The sequence below is a fragment of the Arvicanthis niloticus genome, chromosome 20, assembly GCF_011762505.2.
Source record: "Arvicanthis niloticus isolate mArvNil1 chromosome 20, mArvNil1.pat.X, whole genome shotgun sequence".
Taxonomy (NCBI): Eukaryota; Metazoa; Chordata; class Mammalia; order Rodentia; family Muridae; genus Arvicanthis; species Arvicanthis niloticus.
Genome location: NC_047677.1, coordinates 33,813,921 through 33,832,599, shown reverse-complemented (window position 1 = coordinate 33,832,599; position 18,679 = coordinate 33,813,921). Strand labels below are relative to the sequence as shown.

General features: G+C 41.3%; 1 protein-coding gene across 2 annotated transcripts in view; it reads right to left on the bottom strand.

Moving 5' to 3' along the window:
- Positions 1–1,379: 1,379 nt before the first annotated feature.
- The window catches only part of Tmem26 (transmembrane protein 26), a 59,601-nt gene continuing 42,301 nt past the window's right edge, over positions 1,380–18,679 (bottom strand). The window contains exons 6-9 of one of the 2 annotated variants that reach the window (XR_013105208.1): positions 13,460–17,199; positions 4,424–4,543; positions 3,524–3,884; positions 1,380–2,788 (exon numbers count right to left, since the gene is read on the bottom strand). Coding sequence is in view for 1 of the 2 variants with exons in the window: in XM_034523760.2 (XP_034379651.1) it covers positions 16,781–17,199 (419 nt within the window). In the remaining variant the exon portion in view is untranslated. Of the gene's footprint in view, positions 2,789–3,523; positions 3,885–4,423; positions 4,544–12,679; positions 17,200–18,679 lie in introns of those variants that run through there. The other variant, XM_034523760.2, reaches the window with a different exon arrangement.

Genomic DNA, 18,679 nt, shown 5'->3' with positions numbered 1-18,679 from the left:
ACTGATGCGCAGATTCACCATGAGGGTAACTTCCAGCCTTCTAGGGCACAAGCTCTTAGCGGACAGACTGGGGGGGGGGGGGGGGGGTGTTGGCGCGGGAGGGAGGCTTCTGCATCATGGAAACTCCCAAGATCTGTTCCAGAGCCACGCCCACTTCCTGCCACCACCTCGTCCATCTCATGTGCTCTGGATGCTCTTAATTGTCCTCCAAATGTGGTAAAGGGCTCTAGCATGTGGAGGGAAAATTAGCTTGATTTCTTTTTCCACCTTCATTAAATTCAGAAAAGGGAGACAATCAAAAGAAAATGTTCTGACCTAATTAGTCCCAGTGCCGCAGAAACAATGGCAAGCGTTTTCTCTGAACAAATGTGCACAATTCCAACGTTGCTTTGGGAAGAGCCGGGCAGGCTTTGCTTCTCCATTTTAAAGGAGCATGAGAATATTCTGCAAGGCAGAAGCTGTTGATAGTAAATTAGTTAACGGTTTGGGAGCATACACTATCATTCCACTTTGACCACACCTACTGATGTAGTTGTTATCTGTGTGCCTGTGTGTGTGTACATGGTATACATTAGTGTGGATTTGTGCACATGTGTATGGAGATATATGGTGTGTATGTGTGTGTGTGTGTGTGTGTGTGTGTGTAGTGGGCATGGTGTTCATTAGTATGGATTTGTGCACACATGTATGGAGATACAAGTGTGTGTGTGTGTGTGTGTGTGTGTGACAGAGAGAAAGAGAGAGAGAGAGAGAGAGAGAGAAAGAGAGAGAGAGAGAGAGAGAGAGAGAGAGAGAGAGAGAGAGAGAGAATTAGGTGCCTTTCTTGGTTGCCATGGCTTCTCACCCAACTTCCAAGTTACCCTACCCAGCTAGGCTGACTAACCAATGAGTTCCAAGGATCCACCTGACTTCACTCCTGGTCCAAACCCTGGGGTTATAGATATGTAGGTAAATGTCCTGCTTTTCCATGATGCTGGTAATACAGTCTCAGGTCTGTGCTTGCAGGATAGCACTGTACTGATTGAGCAATCTCCTAGCTCCTGGAGTTGTCTCTTTTCCAGGATGCATTTATGAAAACGGCAGATGAATTTTGCTGGTCAGACCTAAATCTAGAAAGCCTCAAATCAGTAGAAAAGAAAATAGTTAACTTTGACTTGTGCTCACTTCTGCTTACTGATGGTACACAACTCCTTCACAAAGCTGAATATTCGGATATAAAATATGTTAGAAGGCTCAGCTTCATATAAATCTGTTGCTCCATGTTCATTAATACATACATACATGCATACATACATACCTATCTCTATCTATCTATCTATCTATCTATCTATCCATCTATCTATAAATAACTTGCTTCCAAAGTGGTTGTAGAAATAAAGTTAAAAACACAAAATTATTGTCTAAACTCTCAGACTGCAGCAGGTAAGGCTATTTCAAGGACACAAAATGTGACAGTGAAAACTAAAGGTGCTTAATTTTGTTCTATTCTTTCAAATTGCCTTTGTATACAGGCCATTTTGATTTTGGATTTGCTTCTCACTGGGTTGTGTCTGGGGTGACTGTCTTTTACCCACCCCTTTTCTCAGCTTTCTGAAAGCTAAGGAAATACAATACTGTAGTCTAAGTTCAATACTTTGAGAGCCCATGACTCAAAATATACCTGGAAACTAGAGTCTGTGATGGTAAACCATTAGCAAGCTGCCCCTGATAGGACTTTGAAGCTGGATGCTCAAACAAAGAGCTCCTTTGAGGGATCTGTAGCTAAAGAAAAATTTATGAACAGTTGTTTACTTTGGCTTCTCCGAAAAGTTGGAGACACGAATTTTGAATTCTTTGGAAGTCTGGTAGAGAGAAGGTTTTTTACAATTAACTTTGGGAAGAGCCATGGGGCAAGAGCGATAGCTGCTCACATATTTCCTGAACATTATCCCTTTGCAGCAACTGAAGCTTTGATGAATGTGGCTGTCACCCAGGAGATGCCACATACAGTATAATAAATGGATCAGCTCCTGGATACGCAGTCTTCTATGGAAGCGTGGTGAACACAGAGGCCAGTCATCAGGTTCTTTTGCTTTACCAGCAGGTATACGATTTTAAAATCCAAATTGCCCTGAGGGAATGGGTCACACGTGTTCAGGCTCCAGAGTCAGGAGCACAACAGAGCCATCGATGTATGGGAGCCCCACCCAGTCTATTTTGAAAATTTGCCAAGAATCAAGTGGGGGGAGACTCAGAAACACCAACTGTTGCTTTTTCTGCTGTTGACACCCAGGCAAAATTAACAGCATCCAGTGACTTGTTTTCTCGTATCTAAAATAGCATCGTGCAGTTAAAAGTGCTTATCTACAGTAGATGGATGGACACCTGCACTCACGTAGACTGACAACCTCTCTAAAGTTGTGCTTTCCTTTAAAGCTTTCTGTCCCACGTTTCCTAAATATCATAAGCATTGTGCAAAGTGATTAGAGCGCATTCTGAGAGAAACTGCAATTTTCAAATACAATAGTTCTGCTACGATTGAGATTGTTGGATTCTGATGGCCGCAGTGTTCTTCCTTGCAGTGTTCTTACCCCTCTTCTGTGAAAATAAACTTCGCTACTCACTCCCCTGTGACAAAATAGTATCTCCTGACCCGGAAAGCTCCCAGGAGCTCAGTTTGGATTCTTCTGAGGGTGTGCGTGATGCTTTTAAGTATTCTGCTGTGTTTGCACATGAATGGTCTTTTGACTTTGAGTGTGGGAACACGGCTGAGTTCAGACAGAAGCCTTTACCAGAAGAGCATACACACCTGTGAAGAGAAGACTGTAGATTAGTGCCAAAACCGTACAAGGCTCAAGATGAGACGTTGTAACGTTCGGGGATGTGACCGTGGCCATACCACAGAAATCAACAGCCATCAACCTACAAAGACGTGTTTTCAAAACACAAACAACTCTCATCTCTTTCAAACCAGCTTCCTCAGATCCCCTCTCCTGTGTGCCCACCATCTCATGTTTCAAAGGGCACTACAGAAGCAAAGGCCAGGAACTTCAGATTCCATACAAAACCCGCAGTGGACCAAAGGAAGTACTTTCCAGAATGAAGGTGGGCAGCTCAGAGAAAAGCTTACATATAGGGTTACAATGGCTGTTTTTAAATAGTGCTGATATAAATCTCCCCAAACCATGGGCAATGAATGTCTAACTTACTTACTCATTCTTCACATGACCGTCAATGACTGAGACAGAATCTGTTTTTGAAGATTTCTGTTGATGTCACTGATCATTCATATATGTGTGTATATACATTATATATGTATTTGTATACATATGTATGTACACACACATACACACACACATATATATGTATGTATATACGTACACACACATATATATACGTGTATATATATACACACACACACATCTATCTATCTATCTATCTATCTATCTATACACACACACACACACACACACACTCCATATAACACAACAGTGTGCAAAGGGAATAGATCATGCTAAAATAAAGTTTCAATTCTTCCATTTACCATAGGGTAAAGCATTTATGCCCAGTCTCAAATTCACCAAGTTCTAAGGTATTTTTTTCCTTCCCAACGAGGCAATGTTGATCTTCAGAGTAGTATGAAGAACATGGAGAGCTGAAGTTTTTCAGAATACAAATTTACTCCATCCCTTCTTCAATTCTTGCAGTTCGGTCTTTAAGAGTAGCCATATATCATCCCATTTCCGTCTCTCTCTTTCCAGCTGTCACTTATCTTTCATCGTTCCCAGGATGATTTCCGACAAACTGCTGATAATGAACATTACAACAAGGTGGGAACTGAGATCATTTTATCCTCTCCTTTATGCTTGTACGTATGCCTGACCTCGTGGCCGTGAGCATGTGACCTACAGAATCCAAGAAAGCAATACAGCTGTGTTAACTGTAGAACAAAACTTGTTAGAATTCAACAAGTATGGGAAGAAAGCTAACCAAAGAGGAGCCCCCCACACTGAGCTGGGATGACTAGAAGGAGAGAATTTCTGTTGAAAAGCATGCAGGGAAGGCAAGAAAAGAAAGGGATTCGGGAGACCATTTTAATCTGTGTACACAAAGAGCTGTGCTGTGTGTGTGTGTGTGTGTGTGTGTGTGTGCGCGCGCGCGCCCGTGCGTGCGCGTAGAAATACAGAGGAGAAGAGAAGTCTGGGAGAAAGCTGATAGTAATGGTAAATACCTTCTCGATGAACCCATGTGAGGAAAGACAGAAAAGTAGGACATCACCCAGGTAGGTAAGACGGGACCTGTGTATTCTGAGTATAAAGAGGCAAACAGCCTCATCAGGGCCGAGGGGATGACGGTGATGCTGAGAAAATGTGAGGAGTAGTAAGTGGTGCTCCCATCTCCGTGTGGGAAATGTGAGGAGTGGTGGGTGGTGCTCCCATCTTACCCTGAGAGCAACAAAGGAGGTCACAAAGAAACAGCAGAGGCCTGGGGAGGACTCAGGTGGGAAAGCCTGTGCTTTCTCTGATTGGGTCTTGTCTAAGTTCAGCAGATGGGAATGGTTGCCCTTAAGGGGAAAGAATAAACAGTTCACATTAGGAAATGCACAAGCAATGATAGCACATTAGTAAATTCACATATATAACTGTAAACTTCAATTCTCATCGTATAAAAGGATTTCTGTACACATGAGCACATAAAACATGATGCAGTAAAAATGAGTGTACAGGCCACTACTAATATGTTTGCCAATAGACGGAGATGAACAAGTCAGACAGTCTTGAATTCCATGTTTTTATTGCAGGTAAGCGAGACATTATGAACATATTCTGTAAGAAACATTGACTTGTCAAAATGTTAGGAAGAAAGTAAAGATAAAGGTAGTTATTAAATAAAACCTATAGAAATACCAGTGGGTGGTAAGGAATGACGCCTTATAGGCTGCTAATCAGGAGCCTTTAGAACTCCCCTAAGCAATACAAGGTACTGCCATTGCTTTTGCCTGCCCCCTGGAACTACACAGTTAAGTCTCCTTCGCTGAAGTTGCCACATGTTGCAAAACATAAAGAAAGCAAACTAGAACTTAGTTGGAAGGTTCCTCCCTGCTTCACAGTGTTGGAAGGTGTTAGGTAGGCTGCTGAGAGGGCAGAGTTAACAATGAACTTACACATGGGCTACAATAATAGTAACATGTCAGGGAATGTGTGCCCACAGATGCATATGGGCATAACCATTATGGGTATAACCAACCACTTTCTCATGAAATTTGAAGCCTGTTTTATAGCAAGGGGATTTGTGTGTGTGTGTGTGTGTGTGTTATGTGTGTGTGTGTCACAAATGTAAAATAAACTACTGGGGAAAGAGAAACGTGATAAGTCTCCCCCAAGGATCATACGTGTGTGTGTGTGTGTGTGTGTGTGTGTGTGTGTGTGTGTGTGTGTGTACATACGTATGTCAAAACTCTATGGCTGAGGAGGTCACAGGCAGTATTGTTTAATGGACACAGTGTCAAATTGCTTTCTAAATGTTTAATGTTTGTACACAAATCAGTGATGCTCTCAGCCTTGGTGAGAGAAGCCTCCGGTGTGGACAGACGTTAATGCCAAGGCTCATAATGGGTTAATGTGGTGAGACTAAGTTAACTGTTCAGTGCTTAGTCCTCAATAAGAGGTTTGTATCAGGATCAAGAAATGCCAAGCGAAAGAGCATGAGAAGTGTGTGTGTTGGGGGGTGGGGTGGAATAGAGAGGAATGCTGGGGACAGCTGTTTGGGCCACGGCTGCTATAGCCACAGACTCTTTTCAGCTGTGGTCATCTTAAAAAAACCAGCCCATCAACTGTCTCTCATAGGAAGATCCTGAGGCCTCTTCCTTGCCCATGGGGCTGCAGACATTTTATTGATTTCTGGGGAATGGAGGTGAGATTGCATTCCTCGGTGGTGTAACCACTAGCAAGTTGCTATTAACTTTAAGCAAATAAATCTCATTTATGGTCGTGCAAGAGGCCTTACCAAACACATAATTACACACACACACACACACACACACACACACACACACACACACATACATATATACACATGTGTGTATGCACACACATGCAGTGGGGGTTTGTTGGGAAGAAAAAAAGAGGTCATGCAGAGTGAAAGCCGAGCATGGTAAGAGAGTAATGGGGAGCTAATATGATCTATCTATCTATCTATCTATCTATCCATCCATCCATCCATCTACCTATTATTTATCTATCTATCTATCATTTATGTATCTATCATTTATCTATAATCTATCTCTATCATCTTGTAATCATCTAACTTCTATCTATCATCTATATACGTATCAGTCACATATACATCAATCATCTCTTTATCATTTCTCTCTCAATATATATACATATACACATACATATGGATAATAAATGTATAACACAAATGTAAGAGAGACTACTGGGGAAAGAGAAATGTGATAAGACTCCCCCAAGGATCATGCATGTAAAATATAATCAAATGAGAAGCACCTGGCTCAGGGTGGGAGAGACTGGGGCAGGGGTGTGCCAAGAAGTACCCGAAAGTTAAAAAGAAAATTCCCAGTGTATTCTGGGAACAGAACTCTCTGTATAAAACCAACCTGTGGTCTCAAGGCAGCTGCAAGCCTGACCGCAGAGATAGAGTTGTAATTAACTGTCACAGTACAGATGAGAGCAAGATGAAGACAAGTCCAGCGAGCTATAAACCTCAGTGAAAGAGGAGAGTCACTCAGCCAGGGAGGCAGGAACGTGTAGCCTGTGATCTAAGCCTTCCCAAATTTTGGAAGAGGAGGGTGGTGCCAACCAGCTGGTGAACTGTAAGTGAGAAACACCATTGGAAGAGTGAATCAAACTCTTTGTGGGGATCAGGAATCACTGGGAAGGCAATACCGAGGCAGTCTAAATAGAACTCATAGAATTAGTGAACACTGGAGGAAACATATGGCTTATTGAGACTCAGAAAGAGCAAACCTCCAGAGACCATGGGCTTGTTGCTTCTGGAACTGTAGCTGAGGTCTATGATAAATAAGGAGGTGCAGCCTTGGGTCCACCTGATCTTCCCTGGCATTATTGATTCATTGGAAACTCTAGAAATTAATAGTCAGGACTGGGTGCTCTGCTTCCAGCATGTATGAATGGCTGTCAAGGTCCTTTCTTCCCTTGAGTACTGAGGCTGCTCACAATAGGAGACGGCAACTAGACATGAGTTGAGTAGTGAGATGGGAGTTGTAGGAAATTTTAAAAGAGAGAGAGAGAGAGAGAGAGAGAGAGAGAGAGAGAGAGAGAGAGAGAGAGCAAAGCAAAACCAACCAAACCAAAAGCTTTGTTTCCAAGCACATAGTGTAGATGACGATGGCAGATACAAGAAAGTTCTTTATGGTGACTGCACTGTAGGGAATGGAGCTGAATCAGTGCATCAAGACTAACATGCCTTTAGAGGACGTTGGGTTTGATTTTATCAAGAGTGGGCTCTTTAAGAGTGCTTTAAATAGAGGAATATGGAAGCAGCTTACGAAATTATTGTGTGGATTGAAGTCAGGCAGACAGAAAACTGATTAGAGAAGGATAGCAATTTTGGAGAAAGGTTGAAATGCTAAATTAAACCAAAGTGCTTAGGTTAGAGATGTGCCTGGATCTGGAATCAACTAAGTAGGACCCCTCCCCTCTGTGAAGTTACTTCCTGAAAGGATGACCTCCCATTGAGTAAGCAACACCTTTACAGGGTAGGAGCCCAGATATAAATACGTGTGAGCAAAAGGCAGGGCTGTTTTTGCCTGCTTGCCTGCATTCTTTGCTGGTAAGTGCATCTGCTGTGCTGCTATTAGTGCTGGCACCACCCCTGCCACCATACCTCACCAACACCAGAAACCAGCTTCTTCCTCCTTCCAACCTAGACTGAAGACTATGGATTCCCCATGAAACTCCCAGGCTTTTCAGGAACACCTTATGACTGCTCAGACATCCAACCTCTCGTTGTCCTCCCTGTTGGACAAATGACCACGATTGAGCTGTCCAGCCTCCAGCCTGTATCATGTAAATCAATCTAATAAATCCCCTCTGCAGTCTATGTTCATTCTCTCTGTTTTGCTCTTCTCCAGAACTCTGGCTTTATCCATGGCAGAATAAAGATGGGAGATAAACATACTCAGAAAACTGCAACCAGAACTTCTTGTGAAGCTTAGGGGCTCTTTAGAAAGGAGCCTTGAGAACAAAGAATGGGCTTAAAGGATACAACTGAGTCTGCCATGGGTGCCTGAGCAGGAGAACCAGTGTGTTCTTCTTAACAAGTGCTTGCTACATCTGTGATATGTATAGAGACAAGGGAGAGAGAACAAACACAGTATCTATAAAAACCTTTGATCTATCTAGACCGTTAAAACCCACAAGTCACCTGGACCAGTTGAAACCAAGAGATCTGATGACATAATTTCAGCTTTTGACCCATCTGTTAACTCTCACACACCCACATGGGAACCCTTAAATAATAGAGAGCAGAAATCTTTACCAGAAGGAACAACCCCCAAGATACCAGGACCACAGCCATCAGTATTTTTCCAGCCATGTTATTGGCAGGAGCCAATGTTCTCCACAGGGAAAACATAACTGCTTTATAGAATCAGTTTTCCTTGGCCCAGATTCTTCATTGGATACAAAGTCTATATGATATCTGACATATGGTTGGCTTAGGAATTTTTGTTTTGCTCCATGATTTGATCAGATTTGCATATGTCCCATTAGAATGTACACCACAGCCCATTGTATATTTGGTAAATATTTGACATAATTTAAAATGGCTACCTACTCAAATTAGATGGGCTGGAAACAGACTTAGAAACAAACACATTGATTCTTTCAGATATAATTCCCCCTCTGCTGCCCAAGGCTCCATTCAATACCCAGTCTCCAGAAAAATAAGCCTGGCTATGTGATTCAAAGCTAAGTTTCTGTATGGTTAGTTTTGGTAGCTCCATAAATCTCCTAGAGTAAGAAGTTGTCAGACTGGCGATCATAATTTAATCTTTGCGATGCTTATCAATCAGGACCCAGTGAACCCTTTAGTCAGCTTGATTTTCTAGGCTATTATAGATCTACTTAGGATTTCCTTTCCCATGTGTTCAATTTTTCACAAGGCAAATGGAATTTGGCATGGTCTAAGCCCTTGATTTATCAAGTGTTTCGTGGGATTTTTCTTGGTTACAATGGTAAGACCTTCATTTTCTTGGGTTGAAAAGAAATGATTGCTACTTGCTACTTTATTGATAAAATGATATCAGGGTTTCTATACAAGAGAGCAGATTCATGGCAAGTTTGCAAGAAAACAAAAGTTTCTTGTAAGTATTGAAATTAATTTGCCAATTTGTAAAACCCAGCATATCTCATGCCCTCTTCTGGTTTCCATGGGCTATATGCACAGCATGCACATACATATATGCAGGCAAGAGAGAGAGAGAGAGAGACAGAGAGAGAGACAGAGAGAGAGAGAGAGAGAGACAGAGAGAGAGAGAGAGACAGAGAGCAAGAGAGAAAGGGGGTCAGAGGGAGAGAAAGAGAGAGAGAGAAAAATGAATCATAAATTTAATAAAAATAAATACATTTTAACAAAGAAATAAAGAGCATTAAAAACAAATTAAAGTCAGAAATACCCATAATCTTTAAACATAAGGATTTTCATATTTATTACCCAGTTATGAAGGGGCTAATAACACAAAGAGAGCCACACCCTAGGGTTACATCCATCCTCAATTTTAACAGATTCCAGAGAACCAGTGCTGTGACCCTTTAATACTGTTCCTCATGTTGTGCTGACTTCCAATCATAAAATTATTTTCAGTGCTACGTCATAGCTGAAATCCTGCTACTGAATCGTAATGTAAACATCTGCTATTTCTGGTGGTCTTAGGCAACCCCTGTGAACAGGTTGTTTGACCTCCAAAGGGGGTCATGGCCACCGGTTCAGAAGTGCTGATCTAAGTAATTGTTCTTATCAATGATCTTGGATAAACCAATCTTTCTAAAATTGGAGGAGCATCATGCTCCCATCATCTATTCATTAGTCCAGGGTCTGTCATACATTCATGCAAACAAAGATGATAATTAAAATTCTTTATATATGAGTTAGTGCTGGAAATTAATATGGTGGCAATTATTCCTCACCGAGTTACCTCCCCCAAATAATCACACAGAAGACATTTTCATATTCCAAAGCTTGGGCCTTAGCTGGGCAGACTCTCAACTAGCTCATCTGTGTTAACCCTACCACCTAGCTCCATCCAGTCGCATGGCTGGCTATACCTTCCAGATCCACAGTCACATCCACCTCCTCTGATATACTCCGGTGAAAGCCTCTTCCTCTTTCTTTTTCCCAGAGTTCCTTTCTCCCTCCCAGGAAGTCCCGCCTTCCACTTTCTGCCCAGCTAATTGGGTATCAGGTTTTGATGAAAGCCAATCAGAGAATGCCTCGGGTAGGTGACAAAGACAGAAAAACAAATTCACAGCTTATTCTGACACCTACACTCAGGATGGTTTCTTCGATGTGGAATTGCTAGGTCAGATGACAAATGTTCGTTTTCATCTCTGAATTCTGTTGTACGACCACACCGGTGTATGCCCTCACTACCCACAGACAGCAGGGCCTAACTTCTCTTAGCTTCCTTTTACTGCAACATCTTGAAAAAAAAGTGGGCTGTTTTCCACACAACGTGTGAGAAGTGATTACTTATAGTTTGATTTATTTTACTACACATTTATTTATTTTATTACTCATTGTGGTCTATTTCATTACTTTATTCACTCTGTATTAAATCATATTCATAAGACTTTTGCTTATGTTTTGAGTTTTCAATGACATTTTGCCTTTTTTTTCTTCTTCTTATTTACGGGAGCTGTTGGTTCCTTAGGAAACCTCTTGCTTAGGTATACTTGTTGCAAGCCCATCCACCCGGTTTATTGTTTTATAATTCTATGACCCAGTTCACTGTTCAGCTCTCTTTGCTGTGATGTTCTTACAATGCGTAATTTTCTATGAGCTGCTGTGGGGATCCCTTCCGCGTCCTTGTTTTATGTCTTATTAAAAAGTCATTCCTACCATGTCAAGTACAAAAGCAGCATTTTCTATTTTTTGTTTTAATTTTAATCTTTAATCGCTTGATCCCATCTGGAAACATTTTCAACATATGGATTGAAGTAGAGGTCCAATTTAATATTTTACAAAACCTAAACTATTCATAATATTCTACTCCTGGCCTGTGATTTATCATGTAGCCGAATCCCTAGGGTACTTCAGCATATTTATTCACTGTATTCCATTCAAATTTTTGGCTTGCCTATTCAGATGACAGAACCAAATTCTCTTGTCTATTGTAACCGTGTAACGTAGTTTAATATACTAAACGCAGTCTCTCATTTGTCTTTTAAAAAACACATTCCTGCTATTCTTCTGTGCTTATTTCATTATAAGATATCTTAGAATTAGAAGTAGTTGCTAAAACAGAAAACCTGTTCTTAAAATAAGTACTTGTCACTGGAAGTTAAAGACTTGGAACTGGGACATTGTCCAGCAGATACGGCACTGGCCCCATAAGCACAAGAAGCAGAGTTTGAATTTCCAGGATTCGTGTACTCTTTTGCCTGTATGGTGGATCACAGGCAATCATGGCTGTGTGAAGCAAAGACAGGCAGGCTGGGAAGACTGCATGAGTTAGTGAGTGCTGGGTCCACCAAGAGACCCTGGCTTAGCCAATAATAGGTGAAAGGTCACTGAGGAAGATGTATGACATCTATGAAAACACTCACACATGCTCACACAATAGAACACATGCATGTATAGCACACACATATACACACACAAAAATGAGTCATTACTAACATGAAGGATATGATGTTAGATATATAGAGGAAGATATATATATATATGGTCATATATATATATATATATATATATATATATATATGGTCAGTTATGGCTCTGAGCATCATTTGAAACTTTTCTTATACTTCTGAAGTTTAAATTTATACATTTTGAGGCCATAATTCATATTGTAAAGAAAATTTGTTCAAAATTTGTTGGATGCTGATTGTTTGTACATGCTATTAAGCTTATTTACTTTCAAGGTAGATATTAAATTATTATATAGGTTTTAGCACTGTTTTAGATGGTCAACATTTCATGAATAAATATACCTTCGACTCTTCCTCCCCCTTTTCTGTCTTGACTACATTAGCTCTTTATACTTTCCTAATGGGTATCATTATGACACCTTTTTCCATGAATACGAGGTATTTGAGTAGAAAAGGCTGTCAGTCAATTGCTTCTAGGTTCCAGGTCTTGCTTCAGAGAATGTTTGCCCATCCCTCACCCGCTCAAGACACATTCCGTATTTCCATCCAATATTTATAGTTTTCATTTTATGACGAGATTTAATCCATCTGGAATTTATTTCTATAGAATTCATGAGATAAAAAAAAAACCCGCTTTATGTTTTCCAGATGGGTAACAACATTTTCCTAACATCATTTATAAAATTGGTCATTCTTTGCTCGCTGGCTGGAAATGTCACTTTAATCATCTTCTGAATAGATCAGTTTTACTTATTAAGGCAGAGCTTAAAAACCATGGAAGAAATGAGTTGCAGCAGAGAATAGAAACACAAAACGTAGACAAAGGAAAAAAATAGGCACTGGGAGAAAGCCTTACACAAATATTTAATGTCCTTAATAAAACAAAAAGGCCCGTTCCAGCAAAATCTCGAAATATTCACAGAAAATACACTCACAAGTGATTTTAGTAAAGAAGACCTCGAAGACAAAAACTGATAAGGTACAAGTCCTAGGTGGTTCATTAATGCTACAGTCATTGTTTAGCTGCTCTCGCCATCCTGAAAGTTCAGAGGTGTCAGAGGATGGATCAAAAGTCCCTTTAAGTGAAAGGCAAAGCCGAGAATGAGAAAACAGGGACAGAACCAACAGTCTTTTCATCTTGTAATTCAAGGCTGTTTGATCTGTGAGCTTTTGCCTCTGTTATAACTAATTGTAGAATAGAGGTCGACAGGCTGAGTCTCAACAGTTCTCCCTTTTAACCGGAGAATCTGGGTAAGAGTTCCTCGTGGGAAAGGACTGGGGAGGTTTGAGTCCACGCTGAACGTTGGAACCATGGCAATCCTATCAGATTCACGTCTCCACGGCGTTCTTCCCCACACTCTGAAAAGCTTCTGCTGAACAAAGATGCAGGGTGCTAGCAGTGGAACCCGTCAACACATGGACATACCTTCACGGCTTCAAGGCCTGTGGGATACCAGAGGCAGTGGCAGAATTGTCTTACATTTCACCCTGGAAGCTCTCAATGTTATTGATACGTTTAGGCCTCTGATTTCTAACAGTCATTTACAACAGCAACCAAACTTAGTGGAATAATCAAAGACGGAGTAGTATACTCATCTAAAGCACAGTGGTGTGGCATTTAAGACTCAGTATGCACAAAGCCTATCGATCCTGAGGTTGTGTCCACACAGCATTCGCACAGAAAACATGGATGCCGGGCTTTCTCACTTGTGGAAGAATACGCTTGCAGGAAGAATAGCTGATTGAGCTTCAGTCAGCAACCGCTCCAGCAACTGCAAGTGAAGCCCCCTCCTCAGGGGTGCGGGGTGGGGCTTGGCATGTATTGTGGCTGGGGGCGGAGGATGGAGTCCACGTCCTACAAGATTAAGCTATCTCACTACAGATAAAATGTAAACAAGTCTCAAGACGCCGACGTAAGGGAGATGACTGATATTCTGTTCCGTTTATGACAAACGCTTGGATATCTAAAAACATTACAATGTGCATGAGCCTACAATAAAAACATACAGTTTTAAAGGGTAAAATAATAGTAATAATTATAAACATACAACTGAGTATATTTTTAGCATTTCATCAGAGATAAAACCTAGACTAAGCAAACAGACATTTTTCCTGTGATCAAAGCAGCCAGCATAAGGAAATGGAAACACTGGCAGTTAAGTTAAATGCTCTCTTTAGCAGATTTTCCTGGAAAAGCCTTGAAGACCGTGTGTCTATTTTTGACCATCCATTAATTACCAAGCTGGTCCTGGGTACTCTCTGACTTCCTGGCATTCCAAGTTAAGCCAGATTTTGGACAGGCCTGAGGAGGAGGGCTAATTACCAAATACTTTCTTGAAACACAAGAAAGTCTTTCACAAAACCAAGCCAAGCCTCAGATTTGAAAGCACTTAAAATTATCCTTGCAACAGTCATACTACTTGATGGTTTATTTTTGGAGGCTCAGTGTTTGTTTTTCTGGAGGGCAAAATTCATAAAAAAAAAAAATGCTGTGAGCAATCAGGCAGTAAAGAGTGGCTCATATATGTCATGGGGCACATATATGTCATAAGAACACATATATATCATAGGGCACATATATGTCACATAGGGGTACATATATGTCATAGGAGCACATATATATCATAGGGGCACATATATGTCATAGGAGCACATATATGTTATTGGGATACATATATTTCATTGGGGTACATATGTCATGGGGCACATATATGTGATAAGGGTACATGTATGTCATGGGGCACATATATGTCATGGGGCATGTATGTTATGGGGCTACATATATGTCACTGGAGCACATATATATCATGGAGGCACATGTATATCATAGGGTCACATATATGTTATGGGGGCACATATATGTCATAGGGACACATATATGTTATGGGGGCACATATATGTCATAGGGACACATATATGTTATGGGGGCACATATATGTCATAGGGACACATATATGTTATGGGGGCACATATATGTCATGTATTCAACATAAAGCATCCAGCACAGTTAGTGGAGGCTGGGGCAGTTTGAGAAATAGTATTTTTCTTTTTTTTTTTCTTTTTTGCTTTCCATTGATGACTTTTTTATTATAAAATATTTTATTATTTTTAATAAATCTGTGTGTGTGTGTGTGTGTGTGTGTGTGCAAATGAATGCAGTCAGAGGCTAGAAGAAGTGTCTGCTCAAAGCTGGAGCAATAAGTGGTTGTAAGACCTGCTGAGGAGACTTTGGGATAAATTTCGATACTCTGTAAGAGCTGTACACGCTCTTGACTGTGGGACATGTCCCTAAATCTCATTGCTAAGACCTTTAAATAATACACCTTTAAAAATTGTCACATTCTTCACCTTATGTAAATACAATCTTGAACTTAACTTGCATACACTTATTATGAAAAGTTACTAATGCATTCCAATGATTAATGCTTCCCGAACATTTTATAACCATGACGTTGTTAAAAAAACAAAAAGCACAAGGGATAAAAGTAGAAACTACTAGAAAACCAGTTGTGGCTTTGTATAAAATAGAATTTGTTTATAAAACTTGTTATCAAACAGGGTGGATAAATACCATACCATACCAGAAATTCATAATTTTTTTTTAAAAAAAGTCATTGTCCCAACTAATTGTCTAATTGTTGCCTCCAAGTCAGGAAGTTTTCTGAATAAATGTTTTTGTATTCCTGAGGATTCTAGCACGGCTCATCTGATGCCTTAAACTCTAAGACTGAAATTTTAGAGTTGTTTCATAGATTGCCAAGTCACGTTTTCACCATGTATTTAAAAGCAAGAGCCACTTTCAAAGGTTTGGAGTCACTTCCACCCAGGATTTACAGAGCTGTGGAAGAGGAAAACTAATTCATTCTTGGGAAATGAAGCCGCCATGATTCCCAGGAGGAACGAGACTGACACCACCTTCCACCAACTTGTTTCTGAAACCAAGCTGAGGCCAGTGATGGCATTTCTCAGGACCCATGCCTCTCTCTGTTACTGTTGCTGCTCCTGCTGCGGCTGCTGGCAGCCACCAGAAACCATGGTAACACTAGGGGCCTCAAACGCCTTCATCAGTGCATGCTAGTGCTCCTTGGAACCTGATCCCATGATGCTCCTTGACAAGGCAGAAAAAGGTAACTAGGTATTCAAATACCAACGGCCCTGTAGAAAGTGTGACTTACAGGCGTCTCACTGATATCGCCTAGCTACAAAGCTGCTAGAACCCAAGTGGCTTGCTGTAAACTTTGAGCTACTCAAACCCAAAGCCATAACCATAACGATGCTCTAAGAACACATGAACGATGAGACTGTCACTTTGGTCCAGAAGAATGAGATTCCTGTAAAGACCTATGCAGATACGACAGCTATTTTTCTGCAGCAAGGAAGCTGGGCAGCACTAGTTTCTAGCTTCCAGCCCATGGCACGTTGATTTTAAAAGCATTTTTCTCTCCTTTGTTCAGCATGCACTGACTCTACTGTTTTTTGTTTGGTTGGTTTTTTTGTTTTTGTTTTTGTTTTTTATGTCAGAGGGATATTGCAGAAAACATCGGAGGGGAGAGTGACATAGTCCAACCAGTTAAAAACTTCTGTACTATTAGGCAACCAGGGAGAGCAAGGGATGGGGGAGGGGTTGGTAAATGTCAGCCTTAAATCTTTAGTGGGTGTGCTATGATGTCCTAGCTACAACATTTCAAACAGTTCAATATGAACCAATCACTCAGAATGGTTCTCGGAGCAGTGTAATGTCCGCTACCAGAGCAGGAGGTTGCAGCGACAGCCACTCGTCGTCGTCAAAGTTCCTTCCATTCAGGTGAAAAATAAAATAGAGCTGGCACCTTGGCTTTGATACGAGATCATCTTTTCGTGGTGTTTCCTTAAAAACTGCTGTCTGCAAACAGGACTGATAAGAAGAGAATGAATCAAGCCTCGCAGCTCCATGTTGGAAACAATAACTAAGGTGTTGTCGGGTAAGACTCCTCAGAGGTGACAGGTGAGGTTCGCAAAGGCAGAGCCTCCGGGGAGGCGTCCTCCCACTCACTGGGCCCACTCTCAGAGAGCTGGTCTGGAGCACTGTGCTCCCTTTGGGGGCTTTCTGGATGGTTTTGCATGAAGTCACGTGTGGCCATGATCAAAGCCACAAGCCGGTAGAAGTGCAGAGCCATCACGAGGGAATTCTTCACCGCAAAGAACACCAACATGTGGTTGATCACTTTGAAGTAGATCATCAAGACGAGGCGCACAACGAGGAAGGGACCATCTTGGATGAAGAAGCTGAGGCCGATGGCCCATAGATCCGCACTGTACTGGCACAGGAAAACCCTAAGGAAGCCCCTGGCTTTCACTGAGGAGGGGCATACCAGTTTCAACTGGACTGAAAAGAAAATGGAAAAACAACGGTTACCATGCTGAAATGCAAAATGAAGAAGACATGGGACAGTCATTAGGGTGGTCTGGTTGTGAAGGAGGGAGGATGGCTGTTCCATGTGGAGGAACAGGAAGCATTTCTCCACCTCAGCCCCACCCTGATTCTGGTCATGTGGTTCTATCCACTTTAAAGATTCAGCATCCATCTTCCAGCTTCCCGTAGGGAATGATCCATTAAATAGACAACAGAGAGGGAGGTGTAAAGGAAATTGTGTGCGCATACGTGAGTGCCTTAGTGCGTGCGTGCTTGCGTGATTGCATGCGTGCGTGCGTGCGTGCGCACCTGCAGTTGGTGGTTTGCTGCAGAAAGATGTACTCAGGGCCTCAAGTCTGGGAGCCTGGCACTTTACCCTGATTCCCTCGCTCTCTTCCACTAAGATATTGGCCATGTTGCATATCCTCCAGGCATTTTAGTCTCTTCCCTGATACTTGTGATACCATGAATCCTAAGACAGCGGCCTCTACTCATTGGCTTGTTTTCCAGTTAGGATACCACCCTGTCTCCCTTCCTGCTCAGCTTCTTCCTTCATTCTTCCTCTTGGGGGAGGTGGGTGTGTGATTTTTCTTGACCAGTAAGTGCAGCATATGAATGACAGTTCCCAGCACAGACCGTTCCAGATGCATTTTCTCTACATTGTCCCCAAGTACCACTTCACTCACGTGGGCTAATTCTGCTGGGAAAACTCAAGTGTTTAGAATTCAAATTCAAATTTAACTCACATTTAAACATATTTTTTCTAATGTTAGTGATGGTGTGTGTATGTGTGGGAGCCAGAATAAAAGCTATTATTTTATTTGGTCCTAATTCCTTCTTCTTTGTTCTCCCAGTTTATGAGAGACCGAGTATAATTACATAGGTTTTTATTGTTTTTTTTTTCCAGTTGGACAAAAGGAGAATCCATCAACAGATGAAACTTTTGTTTTAATTTCTAAGATGTAAATTTAATTCAGGGTCAAGGGTAGAAAATAATCCTTTTTGTAAGAATAAAGCCTCGCATTTGGAGTTTTCCAACAAAGGATGTCTCAATCCAGCAATAGTGTGCAACTATCATGAAGCAGCTTTGATATGGGTGAACATAATGTGCCGCTTGTTAGAGAATACAATAGCAGTGTAGTCAGGAGCAACATTTGGTCTCTATTTTTCCAACAGCTGCAGAGAATTGTCACCTCTGCACGGTCACCAAATTTCTTTTTTTGAATACAAACTTTCTTAGCGAGTCTGTAAACCACAAGATAGGAGAAGGTGATTAAATGACCATAAAGACAAACGTAAGGTCAGTAAGAAGCCATGCTCAGGAAATTCCTCCTGGTAGACCCCTAAGGGTAATATTATTCAATATATAAAGAATGGAGCCCAGGAGTCTATTTTAATTAATAATCTGTAATTGGATTGTATTTTTCTTCATTTTTTTCTTTCCTTTCCCCAC